Source organism: Sabethes cyaneus, chromosome 1 (genome assembly GCF_943734655.1).
Source record: "Sabethes cyaneus chromosome 1, idSabCyanKW18_F2, whole genome shotgun sequence".
In the NCBI taxonomy this organism is placed as follows: domain Eukaryota; kingdom Metazoa; phylum Arthropoda; class Insecta; order Diptera; family Culicidae; genus Sabethes; species Sabethes cyaneus.
In genome coordinates, this window is record NC_071353.1 from 6,499,704 (window position 1) to 6,518,997 (window position 19,294).

The following is a 19,294-nucleotide window of genomic DNA, read 5'->3' on the forward strand; positions in this document are numbered from 1 at the left end:
TGGGGCGGTGATAAGAGAGTGACAGATAACGAACGACAGATCACCGAGATAAATAAAAAGAGAACCGTATTAGAGCAAGCGTGCAAGTAAAGTTAACTACCGCAATAGAATTTTATATTCCTAAAGTTATTAAAAGTAAGCTAACGCTAAATTTGACTTAGTGCTTATTAACTAAAACCCTAACTAGTACTTATTAGCTAAACCTTAACTAGTGTTTATTATCTATGCCTTATCTAGTGCCTAATACGCAAACGTAATACTTTCATAACCTGCATTTAATTTGTTAATATACCGGTAAGAAATATGTTTGTGCCTGAATATGCAAATGCATAATTAAATATTCTTATTCAGAAACCATCATTGAACGTCCCGTAGACGACGCATATAATAGTAACGATACATAAAGGGAAGTAAACGTAAGTTAAACAATCATTATACAAACCCAAAGTAAATTAGTATATTTACCAATCTTATGTAAATCCTTAGGAAAATTATATTCTCCCAGCAAAACAGATCTGTCTTTCACTTCAATTCGCGGAGAATTATAGTTTTGAAAATCCCGTTGAACTGTATTCAACACGATATAATTTTCGTTTATCACGGAACGCATCGGTTCGCGAACATGTCAAGTCGTTCGAAGTCAAACGGTGGAAGTAATAAGACCGGTCGACCAAATCCGGTAGAAGGTGGTGTGGTTAGTGAAAGTGGAAAGAATAATAATGGTAGCGATGATGTGGTAGCGGTGGAAGAGATGGAGAAGACTATCGATGGTCAAACGTGCAAAAGCTGTGCAAAACCTGATACCGATGAAATGGTGCAGTGTGACCATTGCGACGGATGGCATCACTATAGTTGTGTTGGGGTAACGGATGATGTTGCGAACCAGAGCTGGAGCTGTACCAACTGCAAGACCGCTAAATGGATCCAGCGAACTACGCCAACGTCAAAGAAACAACCAACATTGAAGGATGCCAAAACGGAGCTTAAGTCCAGACGTACTTTATCTGTTCAGGAAGGTAGAACTTCCGCGCGTTCATCCTGTGGTAAATCCATTCATTCTGAGCCACCGTCAGTACCAGTTATTCAATCGAATCTACGGAATGATAAGCGGAAGGAGAAACTTTTCGTACCATCTGTAGAAGGAGTGCCAATAATCGAATTGGAGAAGCCGTTGTCGGAAGTTTCCTGTTCTTCATCGCAAAGGTCTGCTCGAAATCGTGCCAAGTTGCAGCTACTGAGACTTCAGGAAGAAAGGGAGTTCGAGGAAAAGCAAGCAGAGCGACGTAGACAGGAGCAGCAAGAAGAGGCAGAACGCCGACGAATAACGGAACAACAGGAGGCGGAAAAACATAGGGAGTTCCTAGACAGGAAGTACAACATTCTGGAAACCTTAGCTAGCGAAAAAGGATCAAGTCGGAGTTCTCGCTCCAGTGTGTCCCGAAGCAGAGTGGAGCAATGGGTTGAAACAACGAATCGCTCGCCGGTGGAGACCGTTCAGCGTTCTACGGGCCCTGCTGCTCTACCACCACACGCTCTGCAGGTGGAAGCTTATCAAGCAAGGATACAAGAGGGGCAATTCCCGCAACAACAAAAGCTACAGCAAGAACTGCTTCGGCAGCAACAACAAAAACAACTGCAGAGGGAAGAAGAATTCCTGCGATTGCAACAGAAACAACGTCAACTTCAGTTGCAACAGGAAAATATCCTACGCGAGCAGCAGCAGCAGTTGCAACAAGACAGAGACCGTATTAATATCTTGTGGGATCAGCAGCTGCAACGAAAAAGTTGCCTACCGCAACAGCAACATGCGGAACATGTTCAGACAGGGAATGTGGTGTCTTCCCAACCAGCCTCTGCGCCACTTACCAATCTACCAAATTCTCACCAGAACCCAGTGCGTGGGCAGTCAGAACACTTCAGTCCAGATAACTTGCCCCAATCAACACAGGTTCTGTCAGCATCAAATGGCTTGAACAGGTCGATTAGTAGAATGGTGAATCCGAACAGATCTACTCATTGCGCGTTGCGTACTGCACGCACACAGAGGACGTCGATAAACAGCGCAATCATCGAAGAAGGTGACGACCAATTCCAACTCTCACGTTCCCAGGTAGCAGCACGGCAAGCGGTTTCGAGGGACTTGCCTACGTTTTCCGGCAGTCCCGAAGAATGGCCAATCTTCTTGTCCATGTTCAATAGCACGACAACTATGTGCGGGTTTACGGAAGAGGAGAACCTGGTGCGGCTGCAAAGGAGCTTAAAGGGAAAAGCCTATGAGGCTGTTAAGTGCAGACTTATGCATCCAGGCAACGTAGGAGGAATTATGGACACACTGAGGATGTTGTATGGACAACCGGAGGTCATCATACACTCCCTGATTGGGAAGATAAGCTCGTTACCGGCAATTCGAGAAGAGCGATTAGAAACATTAGTGGATTTCGCAGTGAGTGTGCAAAACTTTTGCGCTACAGTCGAATCGTGCGGTTTAGATGAGTATATGTACAACGTCACGTTGTTACATCAACTTGTCAGCAAATTGCCACCGTCTATTAAGCTTAGCTGGGCTACACATCGAAAAACACAGCTCACGGTCAACCTGGCGACCTTTAGTGAATGGTTATACAATTTGGCTGAAGCAGCCAGCTCGGTTACGTTTCCTACTATCTCGTTGGAAGTAAAACCTGATCGTAACGATGTTCATCGGACAAAAAAGAGAGATAGCTACCTAAACGCACACTCTGAGTTGATAGCTCCACAAGACGTAGAACCGCATCCGTTTTCGAAAATGGCAATAGATTCCCAGTCAACACCAACGAAGGAGACGTGCCCAGTGTGCAAAGGGAACTGCAAATCTGTGGACAAGTGCAAACGATTCCACGAGTTCTCCAGGGATGCCAGATGGGCAGTAGTCAGGGAGTTCGGACTCTGCCGCACATGCCTTCGTCAACATAAAGGAAGTTGCAAGGCCAAACCATGTGGTAGAGACGGATGTACATATAGACATCACGAACTGCTACACAACGAGCAAAGGGAAATAAACCATGCTCCGAGTGACAACCAACAGTCAGCTCAACCGAACGCCAGTGAATTTGGACATGGCTGCAATATACACCGGACAACATCAAACCCTGTGCTGTTTCGCTATCTTCCAGTAGTGCTTTCTACACCTGAAAAGGAAGTACACACTTATGCATTCCTTGATGAAGGATCCGCATTGACGCTGCTCGATCAAGAATTGGCTGACGAATTAGAGTTGACTGGAATCCCGAGCTCACTATGCCTGCGATGGACTGGCGGCGCACAACGCCATGAGAAGGACTCCCACATTGTCAAGCTTCATATTGCAGGAAGCCATCGCAAAGACAAGAAGTTTCATTTAGAAGATGTGCGAACTGTCAACCAGCTAATGCTGCCGCCGCAAACTTTAGACCTCGACGAGTTAGTGCGCTCACATCCCTATCTTAAAAAGCTACCCCTAGAATCATATCACGACGCTCGTCCACGAATCCTGATTGGGATGAAGCACGCTCAATTGGGATTGACGCTAAAGAGCCGTGAAGGAAAACTGGGACAACCGATTGCAATGAAAACACGACTGGGATGGACTGTTTGTGGAGGACTGGGTATCGGACAAACACCAAACATGTTTCATTACGTATTTCATGTCAACTCTTGTAACGAAGAAACTGACGAAGATTTGCATCAAGCCATGAAGGATTACTTTTCCCTTGATAGTATCGGAGTTGTAAAACCAGCTAAAGTGCTCTTATCGTCCGAAGAGGAACGAGCTCAGTCACTTTTACAGTCTCGCACGCATTTTAATGGTGAGCGTTATGAAACAGTTTTGCTTTGGCGCTATGACGACATCCGTTTACCCGATAATAGAGAAATGGCACTCCGCCGTCATCAGTTGTTAGAGAAGCGTCTGGAGAAAGATAAGCAGCTAGCGGAAGTATTGCAGCAGAAGATCGCAGACTACGTTGCAAAAGGCTATATTCGTAAGCTTTCCAGCGGCGAAGTGAAACAAGAATGCAAATGGTTTCTTCCTGTGTTCCCAGTCACAAATCCGAATAAGCCCGGAAAAGTGAGAATAGTGTGGGACGCTGCCGCTAAGGCTCACGGAAAATCACTGAATTCCGCTCTGTTGAAGGGACCAGATCTACTCTCTTCCCTTTTCGCTATTTTGCTTCGGTTCCGTCTACATCCTGTGGCAGTTACTGGAGACATCCGTGAAATGTTTCACCAGGTATTAATCAGTGAAAAGGATCAACGATATCAGTGCTTCTTTTGGACGGATAAGGACGGAAACTTCGTGGTATACGCAATGAAAGTCATGACCTTTGGAGCATGCTGTTCTCCTAGTAGCGCTCTATACGTTAAGAATATAAATGCGAAACGGTTTAAGGATGAGTACCCAGAAGCATACGAAGCCATCACAAAGTCGCATTATGTGGATGATATGCTAATCAGCGTCGCCTCCGAAGAAGATGCTATACAAACTGCGAAGGATGTTAAATACGTGCATGCACAAGGGGGATTCGTGATGCAGAACTGGATCAGTAATTCCAGACGTGTGACATCAGCACTGCAAGAAGTAAGCACGAAGGAGAGGAGTCTCGACCTGTCGTCAGAGCTGTCCACTGAGAAAGTCCTTGGCATGTGGTGGAATACTACAACAGATGCATTCACCTACAAGGTTGGATGGAATCGTTACGGCGAAGCGTTACTAAAAGGAAAACGTCGTCCCACGAAACGAGAAGTTTTACGAGTCCTCATGTCCATATTCGATCCACTTGGACTTCTCGCACACTTCCTAGCCTACTTAAAGTTCTTATTGCAGGACATCTGGCGATCTGGCATTAGTTGGGATGAGGAAATAGACGACGATACATTCGCAAACTGGATTACCTGGCTGAAAGTCCTTCCCGATGTTGAGAACGTGCAAATCAGTCGATGCTACAGCACCAGGTACTCGTTCGCGGAAGCCGATGAAATCCAGTTACACACCTTTGTAGATGCCGGAAGAAACGGAATGGCAGCCGTATGCTTTATTCGCTTTGTGAAGAAGGGATCAATTCACTGTTCTCTTGTCACTTCTAAAACAAGAGTAGCTCCGCTAAAGCTCACCTCGATTCCACGACTGGAGTTACAAGCCGCTGTAATAGGAACTCGGCTCGCTCGTACAATCATCGAAACGCTGGCTATGAAAGTTACTAAGAGGTTCTACTGGACAGACTCAAGGGATGTTTTGTGTTGGCTCAACTCCGATCATCGGCGATACACCCAGTTTGTCGGATTTAAAGTTACAGAAATTCTGGAGTCCACAGAGGCGTACGAGTGGCACTATGTACCCAGTAAACTAAACGTTGCTGACGATGGAACGAAACGGGACAAACTTCCTGATTTATCTTCACAGAGCAGATGGTTCAACGGACCGGACTTTCTGTGGGCGACTGAAGACAAATGGCCGCAACCAGTAACTCGAAACGAATCCACAGAAGCCGAGCTCGTGGCAAGTCTCTTAGTTCACTGCGCCTTTCCGGACCCAGTCATCTCCGTCACAGACTACTCTAGTTGGCAACGATTGCGAAATGTAGTAGCACGTGTGCTGCGGTTCACTGCAAACTGTCGCTCCAAAAAACAAAAAGAACTGTTTGCGACCCGACTTGCAGGACCGCTTGGCGAAAGAGAACTCTGCGCCGCTGAAGTATACCTTATCCGACTCGCACAGCAAGAAGGCTATCCTGAGGAAGTTTCCATCCTGCAAAATTTACCACAAAATAGCAACACGCAGATCACAGGGCTTCCGAAATCCAGTTCATTGTACAAACTTACACCTTGGTTGGACGGCCATGGCATACTGCGTATGAGAACCCGTATCGCAGCTTGTCAGTACACCACTGAAGATGCAAAGACACCCATCATCCTACCACGTAAGCATCATATTACTACCTTAATAATATCGCACTACCACAATAAATATCACCACCAAAACCACGAAACGGTGATAAACGAACTACGGCAAAAATACCAAATCAGCCGCATACGAGCATGCTTTAAGCAAGTACGCAAAGATTGCCAAAGATGTAAGATCAAAAACGCAGTACCGAACCCTCCGTTCATGGCAGATCTACCACCTGGTCGTCTAGCAGCATACCAACGTCCGTTTACTCACACAGGTATCGATTATTTTGGTCCAATCGAAGTGGTCGTCGGCAGAAGGGCCGAGAAACGCTGGGGAATGCTAGCCACATGCTTGACAGTTCGTGCGATCCATATAGAAGTAGTGCATTCGCTAACCACTAGTTCGTGCATTATGGCAATCCGTAATTTTGTCGCTCGTCGTGGGCAACCCCGTAAATTCTACAGCGATCGTGGCACTAATTTCATTGGGGCAGATCGTGTACTGAAGAAACTCGCAGAAGTTATCGATCAAGACAAAATTATGGAGGAATTCGTTAGCTCTGATACTGAATGGGTATTTAACCCTCCGCTGGCACCTCATATGGGCGGAAGTTGGGAGCGTTTGATACGTACCGTAAAGAGCAACTTGATGGCCATCTGCATACCGAGAAAATCGTCTGACGAGGTGTTTCGTAATACCCTCACTGAAATAGAGAACGTAGTTAACTCCAGACCACTCACTCATGTGCCGATAGACCCCGATTCAGCTCCCGCTCTTACTCCGAACCATTTCCTGCTCGGTTCATCGAACGGCACAAAACCACTAATCACGAGTATCGATAGCCGCCTCTGTCTAAACCAGAACTGGTGCACTTCCCAGATACTGGCCAATCTGTTCTGGAAGCGATGGGTTAGTGATTATTTGCCGGAGATTACTCGCCGAACGAAGTGGTTTCAGCCTGTAAAACCTCTCACTACTGGAGACATAGTGGTTATCGTGGACCATAAGCTACCCCGGAACTGCTGGCCTAAGGGAAAGGTTATCTGTGCTACCCCTGGTCAAGATAACCAAGTTCGTGTTGCGACCGTGCGGACTATGACCGGAGTGTACCAACGGCCAGTCACACAGCTGGCGATTCTAGATGTTCAGCGCGTCGAAACGTAAATCAACCGGACCTTGATGTACCCTGGGGGAAGTGTTGGCCTACTCCATTTGGCCAGCGCGCTAACCTGCATTATCCCAACCCTGCGACTGACCTGATCGCTCACAACACTGGGGCGGTGATAAGAGAGTGACAGATAACGAACGACAGATCACCGAGATAAATAAAAAGAGAACCGTATTAGAGCAAGCGTGCAAGTAAAGTTAACTACCGCAATAGAATTTTATATTCCTAAAGTTATTAAAAGTAAGCTAACGCTAAATTTGACTTAGTGCTTATTAACTAAAACCCTAACTAGTACTTATTAGCTAAACCTTAACTAGTGTTTATTATCTATGCCTTATCTAGTGCCTAATACGCAAACGTAATACTTTCATAACCTGCATTTAATTTGTTAATATACCGGTAAGAAATATGTTTGTGCCTGAATATGCAAATGCATAATTAAATATTCTTATTCAGAAACCATCATTGAACGTCCCGTAGACGACGCATATAATAGTAACGATACATAAAGGGAAGTAAACGTAAGTTAAACAATCATTATACAAACCCAAAGTAAATTAGTATATTTACCAATCTTATGTAAATCCTTAGGAAAATTATATTCTCCCAGCAAAACAGATCTGTCTTTCACTTCAATTCGCGGAGAATTATAGTTTTGAAAATCCCGTTGAACTGTATTCAACAGGTGTATTTTATCGTCCTCAGCATTAAACGGTATCCAGTTGGTAAGACCATAGAGAGCTCGTTGATGAATAATGTAAAAAGCAATGGGCTTAAATTGCTTCCTTGACGTACACCCGATAGATTGCAAAACAGTTCCGTTTCTTCTGGACTGATTTTGACACATAAACTACGGTCGTAAGGTTCATCTTGTGAACACAGAAAAAAATCCAGGCTTCTCCATCCAATTTCGCAATATTTCGGGATCTTCACGGTCGAGTGCGGCTTTTTAGTATATATCGCGTCTACTTGCGCGCCTTCTTCTCGGTTATTTAAACAGAACGAAACAAGTTCCGTAAGATTTGTGGCGGCATTACGTTTCCAGCTTACAAAAAAAAGATAAAAAGTCCATTCTCGAGCTCTTCGCAGTAGTGCCTTCTTCAGATTGCCTGTTCGACGCACTAATTACGAAACCTACGGTGCTGTCATCGGTCTGAAAAGAACCTTTAACCGAGTTTCTTCGGGTTCGACTACCACATTATACGTTCTAGAATTAAAGTAAATTTCAAATATTTTTAAGCATCATTAGGACCATCTGGATCTGATGATTTGTTTGTTACAAATTGATATATGTAGATCTAATGCAGATTGTCAAATGTAGTCTTACGCGCTGGGGTTTTAAACATGATACTGACATGTACTACGAATTTTTAATGATGTTCATGAGGTGTTCGCACCAGCTTCAACTTAGGTGGCACATGTATTAGTTTTAGCTTTGTACGAGGCGTGTAGGAAGCGAGCAGTGATTCTTGCTTATGCTTTGATAAATAAGATTTATGCTCCTCAAGGAAGCTATATGGTGCTTCAGCTCTTCACATTCCCAAGTAACAGTGTGAGTTTTAATGGACCCTTATTGCGGTTTTCAAGTCCAATTTTGGCAATTGAAACCATCATAAGAGGGTAATAAAACCCAAATTGTAACCTGGGATTATTATTCTGTAATGTGATCATGCTAGTAAAGGCCGGATGTGTACCTATCTAATCTATGCTAACGATCGTAAAATGTTTCTCACCATGCAGTTGATCGCCATCAAGGATTATCAAACTGTTTTTGTGAACTGGTCCAAGTTGAACTAGCTGATTGAGATGTGAGAAAATTATAATCCATCGGACCCAGAACCCAACGATCTTTGATTTTAACGTAAACGGATATTCTTCGGAGTGCAGAATTAGCTTTTAACGACGGTATCTTGGTTAACTCAAAACTTACGAGAAGAGTTCAGTGTAAATTAAGACACACAGCTGAATACCATCCTAACAGACAACCAATCCAGTAGGAAAGGCTACACGAAATGAGTGACTGCGTTGCCAGTGCAAAAAAAAGTACAGACAAAATAGTACCGATCCGGTTGCTTACCGGCAGAGTGCTGTTCAGCGAACTATTTGCTTATGTCCGTGTCCGTACACACATCTGCCGATGACGGTGTCACCCGCACCCGCGGGAGACCAACTGTACACCGTTACGCCGTCTTCTTCGTCGTCATCGTGGTGGATCCTTGTTCAATATTCACATAATTAAGCTTCCCGGTGCAATTTAGGACTGATTGTGGCTCATCCAGGGTCGGCTTTGCGCAAAACCCGCAGAACCCGAAGGGCCGTGATTGTCAGTTAAATAAGCCCGATCTGATCTGTCGTCGGAGATAAATCCATCCCGAGACTGACGCCGGGCCGATTCCGAGTGGCAGCCGCACTAGTTACAACGTGCCTAATGAAGGTTAAATTCCACCGATTCCGAGTTCCGACCGCGGTGGAAGAGGGCCCATCCATAGCCCATAGAAAACGGACTGTTGAATGGCAAATTTTTGCGCGGATAATTAGGTGATTTAAGGCCGGGAAGGTGGTGCGCTGAAAGTTGCTGAAAGGTCGACCGGATAATGACCCCCCTCCCTAAGAACTAGGTTGCGAGAATCGGGAGTGATGGTCACGAATGGCTTATTAGTTTAGAGGATAGAAGGTCTGTCTATTCCAGCAACTTTTCGTAACTTGTTGGAGTAAAATAGACAAGTGATGAAACTTGTTGCAGCAAATGAACCATTTCGATCATCTTAACGACAGCTAAGCTGGTTGAAGAATTGCCGATCCACATGGGACACGATGTTGTTCGGGGAAATGTTTGCAATAGGACCAGGACAACCTAAGGCAATGTCAAACGGGTTTTATTTTAGTCGGGTTTTCAATACCTAGTCATGCCCGTTGGTTGTCCTCCCCTCATAGATCGGTCGGTTGTCTTGTTTATTATTTGCATTAAGTTCTACACGTTTATGACACTGCACCGATGATGACAGCAGATTACTCAATCTGTGATTTCGCAAAACGACTTGTTGATAGATATGCAGACTGCAATTCATCGAACAACTAAACTGTTAAAGAGTAACCATAATGGAACACGATTCTTGCAGTAATAAACATGTTCGGGGAACAAACAAAAAATATACGGTACATACCACGGTACAACTAGGATAGATAGAGAAACTTATCGGAGACTCCTGCTGGGTGGAAAAACTGGCATTCGCACTTCGCACATTTTCTGGTGGAAGTGGAAAAGCGCTTCTAGCCTTTCACTAAACTAGCTGACAACAACCAGCGGAGGAACCGAGGAGAGCGTAAGGCTACTACTTATGGTTATGGTGTATCTTTCACTGGCGCGACTGGCACTCAATCGGAACCGAATTGTGTAGGTGAATAAATCAGATTTCATTGCCGCTCGGTCGATCGGTTTATCGTTAGCGGCCGAACCGGACGGATCGTAAATAAAGTCATCCGCAGGCGGTGTCCGTTCGGGCACGAATCGCAAATCAAATCCTGAAAAGTAAAAATAAAAAAAGAAATTTCAACTCTGCTCGGGTATTGGGTGAAGAAAAAAAAACCAGGCAGAAGCGATGAAATATTATAATGAGTTATTGAAATATTATGGAAATGCTTGAAAGCGCGAGCGTTTTTTATGCCGTTTTTTTGTTGTTTGGTTCGACCAACTGCCCCCAAAAGCGTGTGAATATGGTGACATCCATCGGAGATGCTTCTGCTGTCCGGGCACACTTCCACCACAGCACAGGTGTACCTATTTAGTGGTCAAACCTCCACCTGGAGCTCAACCTTTAGCCATAGTAGCCTGAGACGATTAAATTAAATCCATTAATTAGCCTTCACTGCTCGGCCGCGCACCGCTCGTTCCTTCGGTAAGTAGAATTTCCAGCATAATGATAATAATACGATATAAATAATTAATACGTCCTCGCATCGATGGGATTCTAGTCGAGCTCGAAGACCTTCGTCAATCGTTCGCAGCGAACAGGGCTGGAGCCTAAGCAGACAAAAAACTTGAAAAGAATCAGAGGGGTTGTGCACAAGACACGACCGCATAGCTGACGTAGGACTACGTAAGTCTCATTCTAGCGATAGTAGGATGTGTCCATGTATGTAATAATACGATTCTTCATGTATACATGCTACATGCGTTGTACGTAACGTTTATCAAAGTAGAAACATTGTATACGTTCAATCCTCAACAGATTTAGGAGTTATTTCTATGAATTGATTAAATCTATTTTATTAAAACGAATCAATCACACTAAACCAAACAGTAAATCAATTTTCATGATCTGTTTCTACGTTGAATAGTGCTTTTCCTCTGGTAATCGGTAGACGGTACGTACTAGTTTTCAAATTATGCGCAAAATTTTTCTGCGGCTTACAAAAGCGACAAGAATCGGTTCCGCCTATTTTTCGTGGTCCGTCATTCCATCATCTACGTTGAAGAAAATGGAAATGCTCCATGTCTGAAATGCTTCAGTCTGAACAAAAGAGCAAAGTTACCAGTGAGCCGTTCACCTTTGCTGTCAAAGAAAAATTGCGCTGCGTATTACTGTAGCATTAGTGATGGATATATTTGTGTTGCTAAAGAAAATCTAGTGAAAAGCCCTAAGTTTCAAATTTCCTAAGTTTAATCAATTACCGAAAACCGTTCTTTTAAGAATAAACTAATTCTTATATGAAGATGCAAAAGATGTTACTAAAAAAATTCAATCCATAGTTTTCAATGCATTTTGACGCTTGACCGAACACATTTACTTGGAGCTGGTATATTTGTTGACTGCTTTGGACTGCCTTCCGAGACGGCCAACTCAACCGGCAGCAACAAGCAAACAGAAGCACAAGAGCTGATCGGTTAAAAAATATTTAATATGAAGCGAACAATTAGAGTCAATCGAATTAAATTGACTATCAGTGAGCGAAAATTCCTTAAATCTTCATGAACATATGTTTCGCTTTTAAAAGAACGGGTTTTCGACGTGATATGTTGGAAACTTAAGCCTTCATTTCCCGTCTACTTGGGTGAAATGTCTTGAGGACAAATGAAACTCACTTCTAATTAGCAAAACTTATTTTTTAATAATACTTATAAGGGTACAATAAGTGCGTCTGCACTGTTCGATGGTCGTATGGAAAGTGATTGAGCGGAAGTCGTCTAGTTGGCTAGCCTGACAGCTATAAAAATATTATAGCTCTATCCCCTGCTATTCTATAAACTTCACTAGATATACTACATTGGGCAGCAACAAAACAGCTTGGATGTTCGGAAAGACACTTCTCTGAGCAGTGGTGACACCGGACAGCAATTTATTCAATTCTTCGTCGTTGCAGATGGCCAGCTGCTGACGATTCTGGTCGTTTTGTTGTCGCGAGCAGCATATTTCCTGCTAATTCCAGAACTTCAGCAGCCAGATATTCCATCACGGCAGCGAAACGAGTGCTCCAGCTCCGACACACGCTCAGCATACTTTCCTTTCCTCAGCAGCCGATGAATACGACTGACCGGGAACTGCAGACGTGCACGACTCGAGCGTGACTTTCGCTTGCCCTTGGTGCTTTCTCCTTTGTCACGTCCAGACATGCCAGTAAAGTCATATATCTCCATGAGCCAGAGTTCAAGTCATATAACTCCATGGATCAGCATGGCTTCTACCCTGGCAGATCAACGATAAATTTACTGTAGTTCACATCGGATTGCATTAAAAGCATGGAAAAGGGCGTACAAGTGGACACTACTTACACTGATTTGAAAGCTGCGTTCGATCGTGTCGATCACTCGGTCTTATTAGCTAAAATTGAACGCCTCGGAGCTTCAATACATTTTACTGAGTGGCTGAAATCTTATCTCGTCGACCGCACGCTTTCTGTTAGATTAGACCACATCGAGTCCGACAGTTTCACTACTATGTCTGGTGTTCCGCAGGGGAGTAACCTGGGACCGCTGCTGTTCTCTTTATTCTTCAATGATGTGTGCTTTATTATACCGCCGGGCTGTAAACTCATTTACGCTGATGATCTGAAATTATTTTTTGTCATCCGAACTCTAACGGACTGCATTGAACTGCAACGATCCTTGAATTCTTTCTCCGCCTGGTGCTTGCCAAACTTATTTACTATTAGTGTATCAAAATTTTTCGTGATTTCTTTCACACGCAAGAAAAACCCAATATTGTCAAACTATACTACTAAACTAAAGAACTAAAGACCTAGGTGTACTACTAGACTCACAACTCTCATTTAAACATCACTACTCTCACATCATAGCACGTGCTAATAGAAACCATGGCTTTATTATGAGGATAGCCAGAGAGTTCACTGACCCGTTTTGCTTGCGATTATTATATTTCTCACTTGTCCATTCCATTCTGGACACATCGGCCATAGTATGGAGTCCCTACACCGAAATTTGGAATAACCGGACTGAATCAGTACAGGCCAGGTTCCTACGCTTCGCTCTAAGGTTTCTACCGTGGCAAAATCCCAACCGTTTGCCATCTTATGCTGACCGTTGTCGACTTCTGGGCATCGACACACTGGTAAAGAGGCGAAATATTTTTCAAGTTATTTTCGTGGGAAAACTATTAACTGGGGAAATAGATCCTCCAAACATACTTTCCGAAATCGATTTTAATGTCCCCTCCAGAAACCTAAGATCACGTGATTTTCTGCGCCTTGCATTCCACCGCACTGATTATGGACAAAACGAACCTCTTAGGGCGATGTGTGACGTCTTCAATAACGCGTTCGAATTATTTGACTTTGATTTACCAAGTGTTATTTTTAAGAATAAACTAAGGCAAATACTGTAAGACGCTAAGTTAAGAGTGTGTTAATGTTTTAAATTTGTGCTACACTAATATTATAATTGTATGTAGAGTGTATGCCTGATAACTATTTGTAATATTCTAATTTAAAATGGTGTCAAATTATTAAAAGATAGTGGGGTTTTTACGCGCACTTGAGGGTTGACCTCAAGTGGGCTTTTCCCCACTCCTAAGTTTCATTAAAACCAAAAAAGGTCAGATGAACTAATGTACAATAAACAATAAACAATAAAATGTTGGCAGTAGCTCAGCTAGCGTTTGAATAATGCTGTTCGCTGGTTTACCTCGTGTTATGTACCAGAGCAAGCGACAAGAATCGGTTCCGCCTATTTTTCGAGGACCGTCATTCCATCATCTACGTTGAAAAAAATGGAAATGCTCCATGTCTGAAATGCTTCAGTCTAAACAAAAGAGCAAAGTTAATAGCGAGCCGTTCGCCTTTTACTGCCAAAGAAAAATTACGCTACGTATTACTGTAGCATTGATGATGGATAGATTTGTGTTGCTAAAGAAAACCTAGTGAAAAGCCCTAAGTTCAAAGTTTCCTAAGTTTCATCAATTACCGAAAACCGTTCTTTTAAGAATGAACAAATTCTTATATAAAGATGCAAAGGATATCACTAAAACTGCTGATACTAATACTGCCTATATGAAGATATAAAAAATTGTTGTTCTCCACTGATCACAATAATGTTTATTGGGCCAGCAATAATTATTACAACAAAACTTTGGGTTTAGTTTCAATGCGTTTTCCTGCGCATTTGTTGCGGTTAATAGTGTTACATTTGGTGTTAACTTGGTTTTAATTGCTATCACTTGTTCACGGCAGACAAGTTTTCAATGTGACGATCATTGAAATTAAAATTGCTGCGGCACCGCTCGTGTTGCCGTTGGTGGTACATCACTATAAGGAATTATCAAACCAATTAGCAATCAATGAGAAAGGGTAGGATTACATTTAATTCTCTTGTGACTTTGTTACAGTAGAATTAAATGGAATTTTTCATCAACTTTCTCGTTGGTTCCTGAATTGTATCAAAACTTCGAAATAATTGTGAATTATTCCAACCAATCACGAAGCGAGCATTTATACCTCGACGAAGAGTTGAACAAACTACTGTCTAACTACCGAGTTAATTATTTTCAATTTTTCAATGGCGCGCATTGAAAATCAATAGTTTTCTATATTTTCCAATTCGATTTTCCGATCTATTAGTGTAAAGCCGTAAAAAAATAAAGCCGTACAGTAAAAACAATAAAAGTTATCGTTCGAAAAGATAACCAAACTATCAAACTTATTATTGTCCACCATAACTTTCATGGTTTTCAGAGATCCTACCATAAAAATGACGGGTTGTTACGTATCTTAACAATAAAAAAATCTAGTTTTTCGCGAACAAAAATTTTCATTTACTGTAAAAGTTATCGTCCTTTTACGGTAATTTGTTTTAGGCGAAAAAACAGAATATAATTAGAAAAGGCAGCAAATTTATGATGAAATATAGCCAATGTTATAGCTACCTTCCTGAAAGACGCAGGCCTACGTCAAAAAAACAGTCCGATCCGCAAAGTACAACAGATTGCGATCGGATTGATCGGGTTTTCCCTTGCTCAGACCCTCTCTCTCTCTCTCTCTCTCTCTCTCTCTCTCTCTCTCTCTCTCTCTCTCTCTCTCTCTGGGGTCGCGTCTGGTTGAATCAGGCTAAACAAAAAACGAACACTTATCAATGTGCGCATTCCAACCGGTAGAAGGGCGGACAGAAAGGAGAGCAAAAAAACAACAACGAAGAAGGCTGAGAACAACAAAAACTGGCGACTGCATCCGGCGGGCTTATCATCGAAGTAGATATCAATCAGTATCAGTTTAACTAAGAAGGCTGTGCCCGGTGCTGTGCCGTGGTGCATCGCTGCTGACTCAATCAACAATTAAAATTAGTTTCGTTCGAGCGCTAGCGCATGCTTCGATGTTGTTTCTATGCACCCGGCTGACCTACAACGGCTTTCCATCAGGGTCTGCTACTTCCGTTCTAATCGATTCAACCGATTCACACCAAACTTCTCTCTATCTGGCACTTGGGAGCACGTTCCAACTAGCAGAACCACGATGAGCAATTTCCGACACCATCCGCGTACCAAGTTCGTGTTGACCTCAGTCACCGATAACTGTACTCTGTTGCTGTGGATCGTCACACATTGGCGCCGGGAGTCGAACCTCTTTTCGGACTTCAGCGCTGCGCTGGATGGATTGGCCATCGTCGTCGAGGGTAAAACAAAAACAGTCGACGAGTTCTGCTAAATGTCCACATTTCCGTGATTACTGTGCGGTGCATTTTAGATGAGGACGAGCATCGGGGAACCGCGCGCGTGTGTGTCTCTTCGATCCCTTCCAAGCTGCATCTTGTGCCACGACAGAGCCAAGCGACAGCCAAGGAAGATAAGACAAGTGCAGAAACAACTCGAAGCGGAAAAAAATTAACCTTCCCATCCCGTTCACAGCCAGTGCGCTAGTCCTTTTCTAGTCTTGCACATCGCTTCGCGATTCCACATGATTCCGTTGCGATCCTCTTCGTACGGAAAAGTAAACAACACCATCGAGAGACACGAAACTCCTTCCCGGCGCATTTGAAACGAATCCCGAAAAATCGCAATCGGCTGGCCGCGTCGTTGCATTGTTGAGTTGAGAGTGCATCCACAGCCACAGCAGCCGGCCTACTTTGTTCCCGTTGCTTCACCGAAGGAAGCGCAATGAAAAAAAAACAACAAACAAAAATAAAATATTCACCACATGTAACACGTGAATCGTGATGAAAATCCGATATGAATCGTGTGCTATGTTACGAACATTTCACTCCATTTCTATCCCGGTGCGCAGCGCAGCGTTTTGGTGGGAGAACGAATTGCTCCCTGCTCGCGCTACACCGGGCGGTGGAGGAGGAAGTCCAATCTCGGATGTGTTATCGGGACCCACGAGCTTTCATTCATACATTGGCCCCTTTTCGTGTTGGCATGTTGGGGGCCCTGTTTGGCCGAACCGTCCGAGCGTGCATCTTCGGAATATTAATATGAAAAAGAAAAGAGAACTGAGCGAAAAGAACAAGAAATAAATATTTAGTTGTAAAATGGCACAATAGATAAGATGCATCATCCGAGCCAGGCCGGGCCAGGGTTCGCTCTCCTTTTCCAGTTGCGCTGGACGGCGGTTGGCTGTGCCGCCGCGTCGCCGCCCGCCGGGGTCGTGTAGCTCGTAAATCGAGAGTCCTACGTCTCTCGCGCTCGCTAAGCTCCAGCCCGGGCCCGAGAATGGAGCTAATGTAATTATGGTGTTTAAGATTAACGTTCTGGTTTTGTCGAATATGTTTCGTTTTATTTTTATTTTATTTGTACTGCTTGTGAGTGCATATGATTCTGTCGTGCCATTCCCGGTTGACCGGCAGTCGAGATGCTGCGATTCGCGTATCGTCGTTGCACTGTGGTCCAAACGAGTGAAAAGTGAAACATTTTTCCTAGCGTCTTTTGCGTTAATTGCAGTTAAACTCGATCTTAAGCCATTAGCCGCTAGTTTCCTACTCGCCTCACAAGTCGAAAATCACTTTCGAGCTGGTAGAGCTATCTTGCACGTTGAGACCCCTGTTCCAGGTGCCGGTAGGGTTGTTGAAAAGAACTGTTTTCGGCGCACTATCGTCCGGCATCCTTGCGATGTGTCTGGCCCACGGTAGCCTACCAACTTTTCGCCAGATGTACGATGGGAATCTCTCCAAGCAAGGTCTGTAGCTCGAGATTCCGAGGCCTCCGCCACTCTCCGCTTTCATTTTGTACTCCGCCAAATACCGTCCACAGTACCTTCCTCCGTGTTATGTCCTCCGTGAGCAGCGTCACGGCTTAAAGGGTATACAGAACTACCGGTCTAATAAGGGTTTTGTACATTATCAGCTTCGTACGGCGGCGTATGTTTCTGGATCGTAGCGTTTTACGAAGGGGAAAACCATGCCTGCTGAATGCCGCGGTTGGATCTCCGTAGCAGTATTGTTGTCCGCGGTCACTAGCGATCCCAAATACACGAACTTATCTACCACTTCTAGTTCATCGCCGTTAACGGTTATCGTCCCTGGGAGGCACCTTGATCCACTGAATTGTGTGCTGCTTTGAGATAAAAAAAAATTGTGATACGTCGGCACGTTGTTCTCCCAACCAATGTTGCAAATCGAGCGAGTATAAAACTATGTTTATTCTCATGCGAGCGACTATGGAAAGCGTAGCACCCAACGCTTACGCCACTGATGCAAACAGCCGCCGTTGCTGTGTGCAGATATTCTGCAACCTACACACTCGCAAACGTACAACCTCCTACCGTTTTACTGCATAGCGCACTTACGAGGAAAACAACTCATGAGCAACCAGCTACCCGTGAGCTACCCTTCTTTTCTTCCCGTGCCCTCGCGAGTGATCGGTATCAGCTGCTCGGGCTGCAATGATGAGTGAAAGTGACGACGCACGTGGCTGTTAGCTAAATACACACTCAAAAACTCAAAAACAAAAACTCGTCGCAGTGCATGAAGAAATACGAGCGAGAGTCCGGAAAGAAGGCTTATGCCGTTCTGTTTTACGACATACTCGAGAGAACCTATGGAGAGTGCCCAAAACGCGACGTGAAAAGCATTATCGGAGATGCAAGTTGCAAATGCGCAGATCGGAAGTGAGGGATTCTTCCGTCCTGTCATAGGAAGACAGAGCCTTCATCTATCAACCGATGATAACAGTCTGAGGCTCATAAATTTCGCCGCGGCCAGAGGAATGGCCATCTGTAGCACCTACTTTCCACGTCTGAATATTTGGCAACACACCTGGTGGCATCCAAATGAGGTCGGTGAGTACCAAGCTGTTTTCGTGAGGATCGCTCCACGATGGATCAGATGTCAGTTACTAGACAAGTTCCGGGAGTACAACTTGCAGACTCATCATCTGCTCGTGGGTTTTAAGGCGGCGTATGATACAGTCATAGAAATGAGCTGTGGCAGATAATGCTGAAACATGGTTTTCTGACGAAACTAATTACGCTGATTCGTGCGACCCTGGATGGGTCAAAATTATGCGTCAGAATATAATATTAGTGGATTACCGATGGATCCAAAGTTAGTTCGTCGAGCAACAGGCTCTCCAGAAAAAGAAGCAAAAAAGAAAAATCAGTCAAAAGGAGAAAAGCGGTAAAGAGTCCGAAGTAAAATGTAACAAAAACCGGACGAAAAAGAAAAAATGCGAGACAAAAAAAAACGATAACATAACAAGAGGATAAACGGGACAGAAAGAGAACAAAAATGAAGAAAAAATAACTCACAACGGAAAAACACAAGAGACAAAGCGAAAAACTGG

The 19,294-nt window shown here is 43.9% G+C and overlaps 1 protein-coding gene across 1 annotated transcript; it reads left to right on the forward strand.

The window, feature by feature from the left end:
- Positions 1-622: 622 nt before the first annotated feature.
- Positions 623-7,069, forward strand: LOC128735749 (uncharacterized). Its single transcript, XM_053830241.1, has one exon. It carries the CDS (start codon positions 623-625, stop codon positions 7,067-7,069), a length of 6,447 nt encoding a protein of 2,148 aa, XP_053686216.1.
- The last annotated feature ends 12,225 nt before the right edge of the window (positions 7,070-19,294 follow it).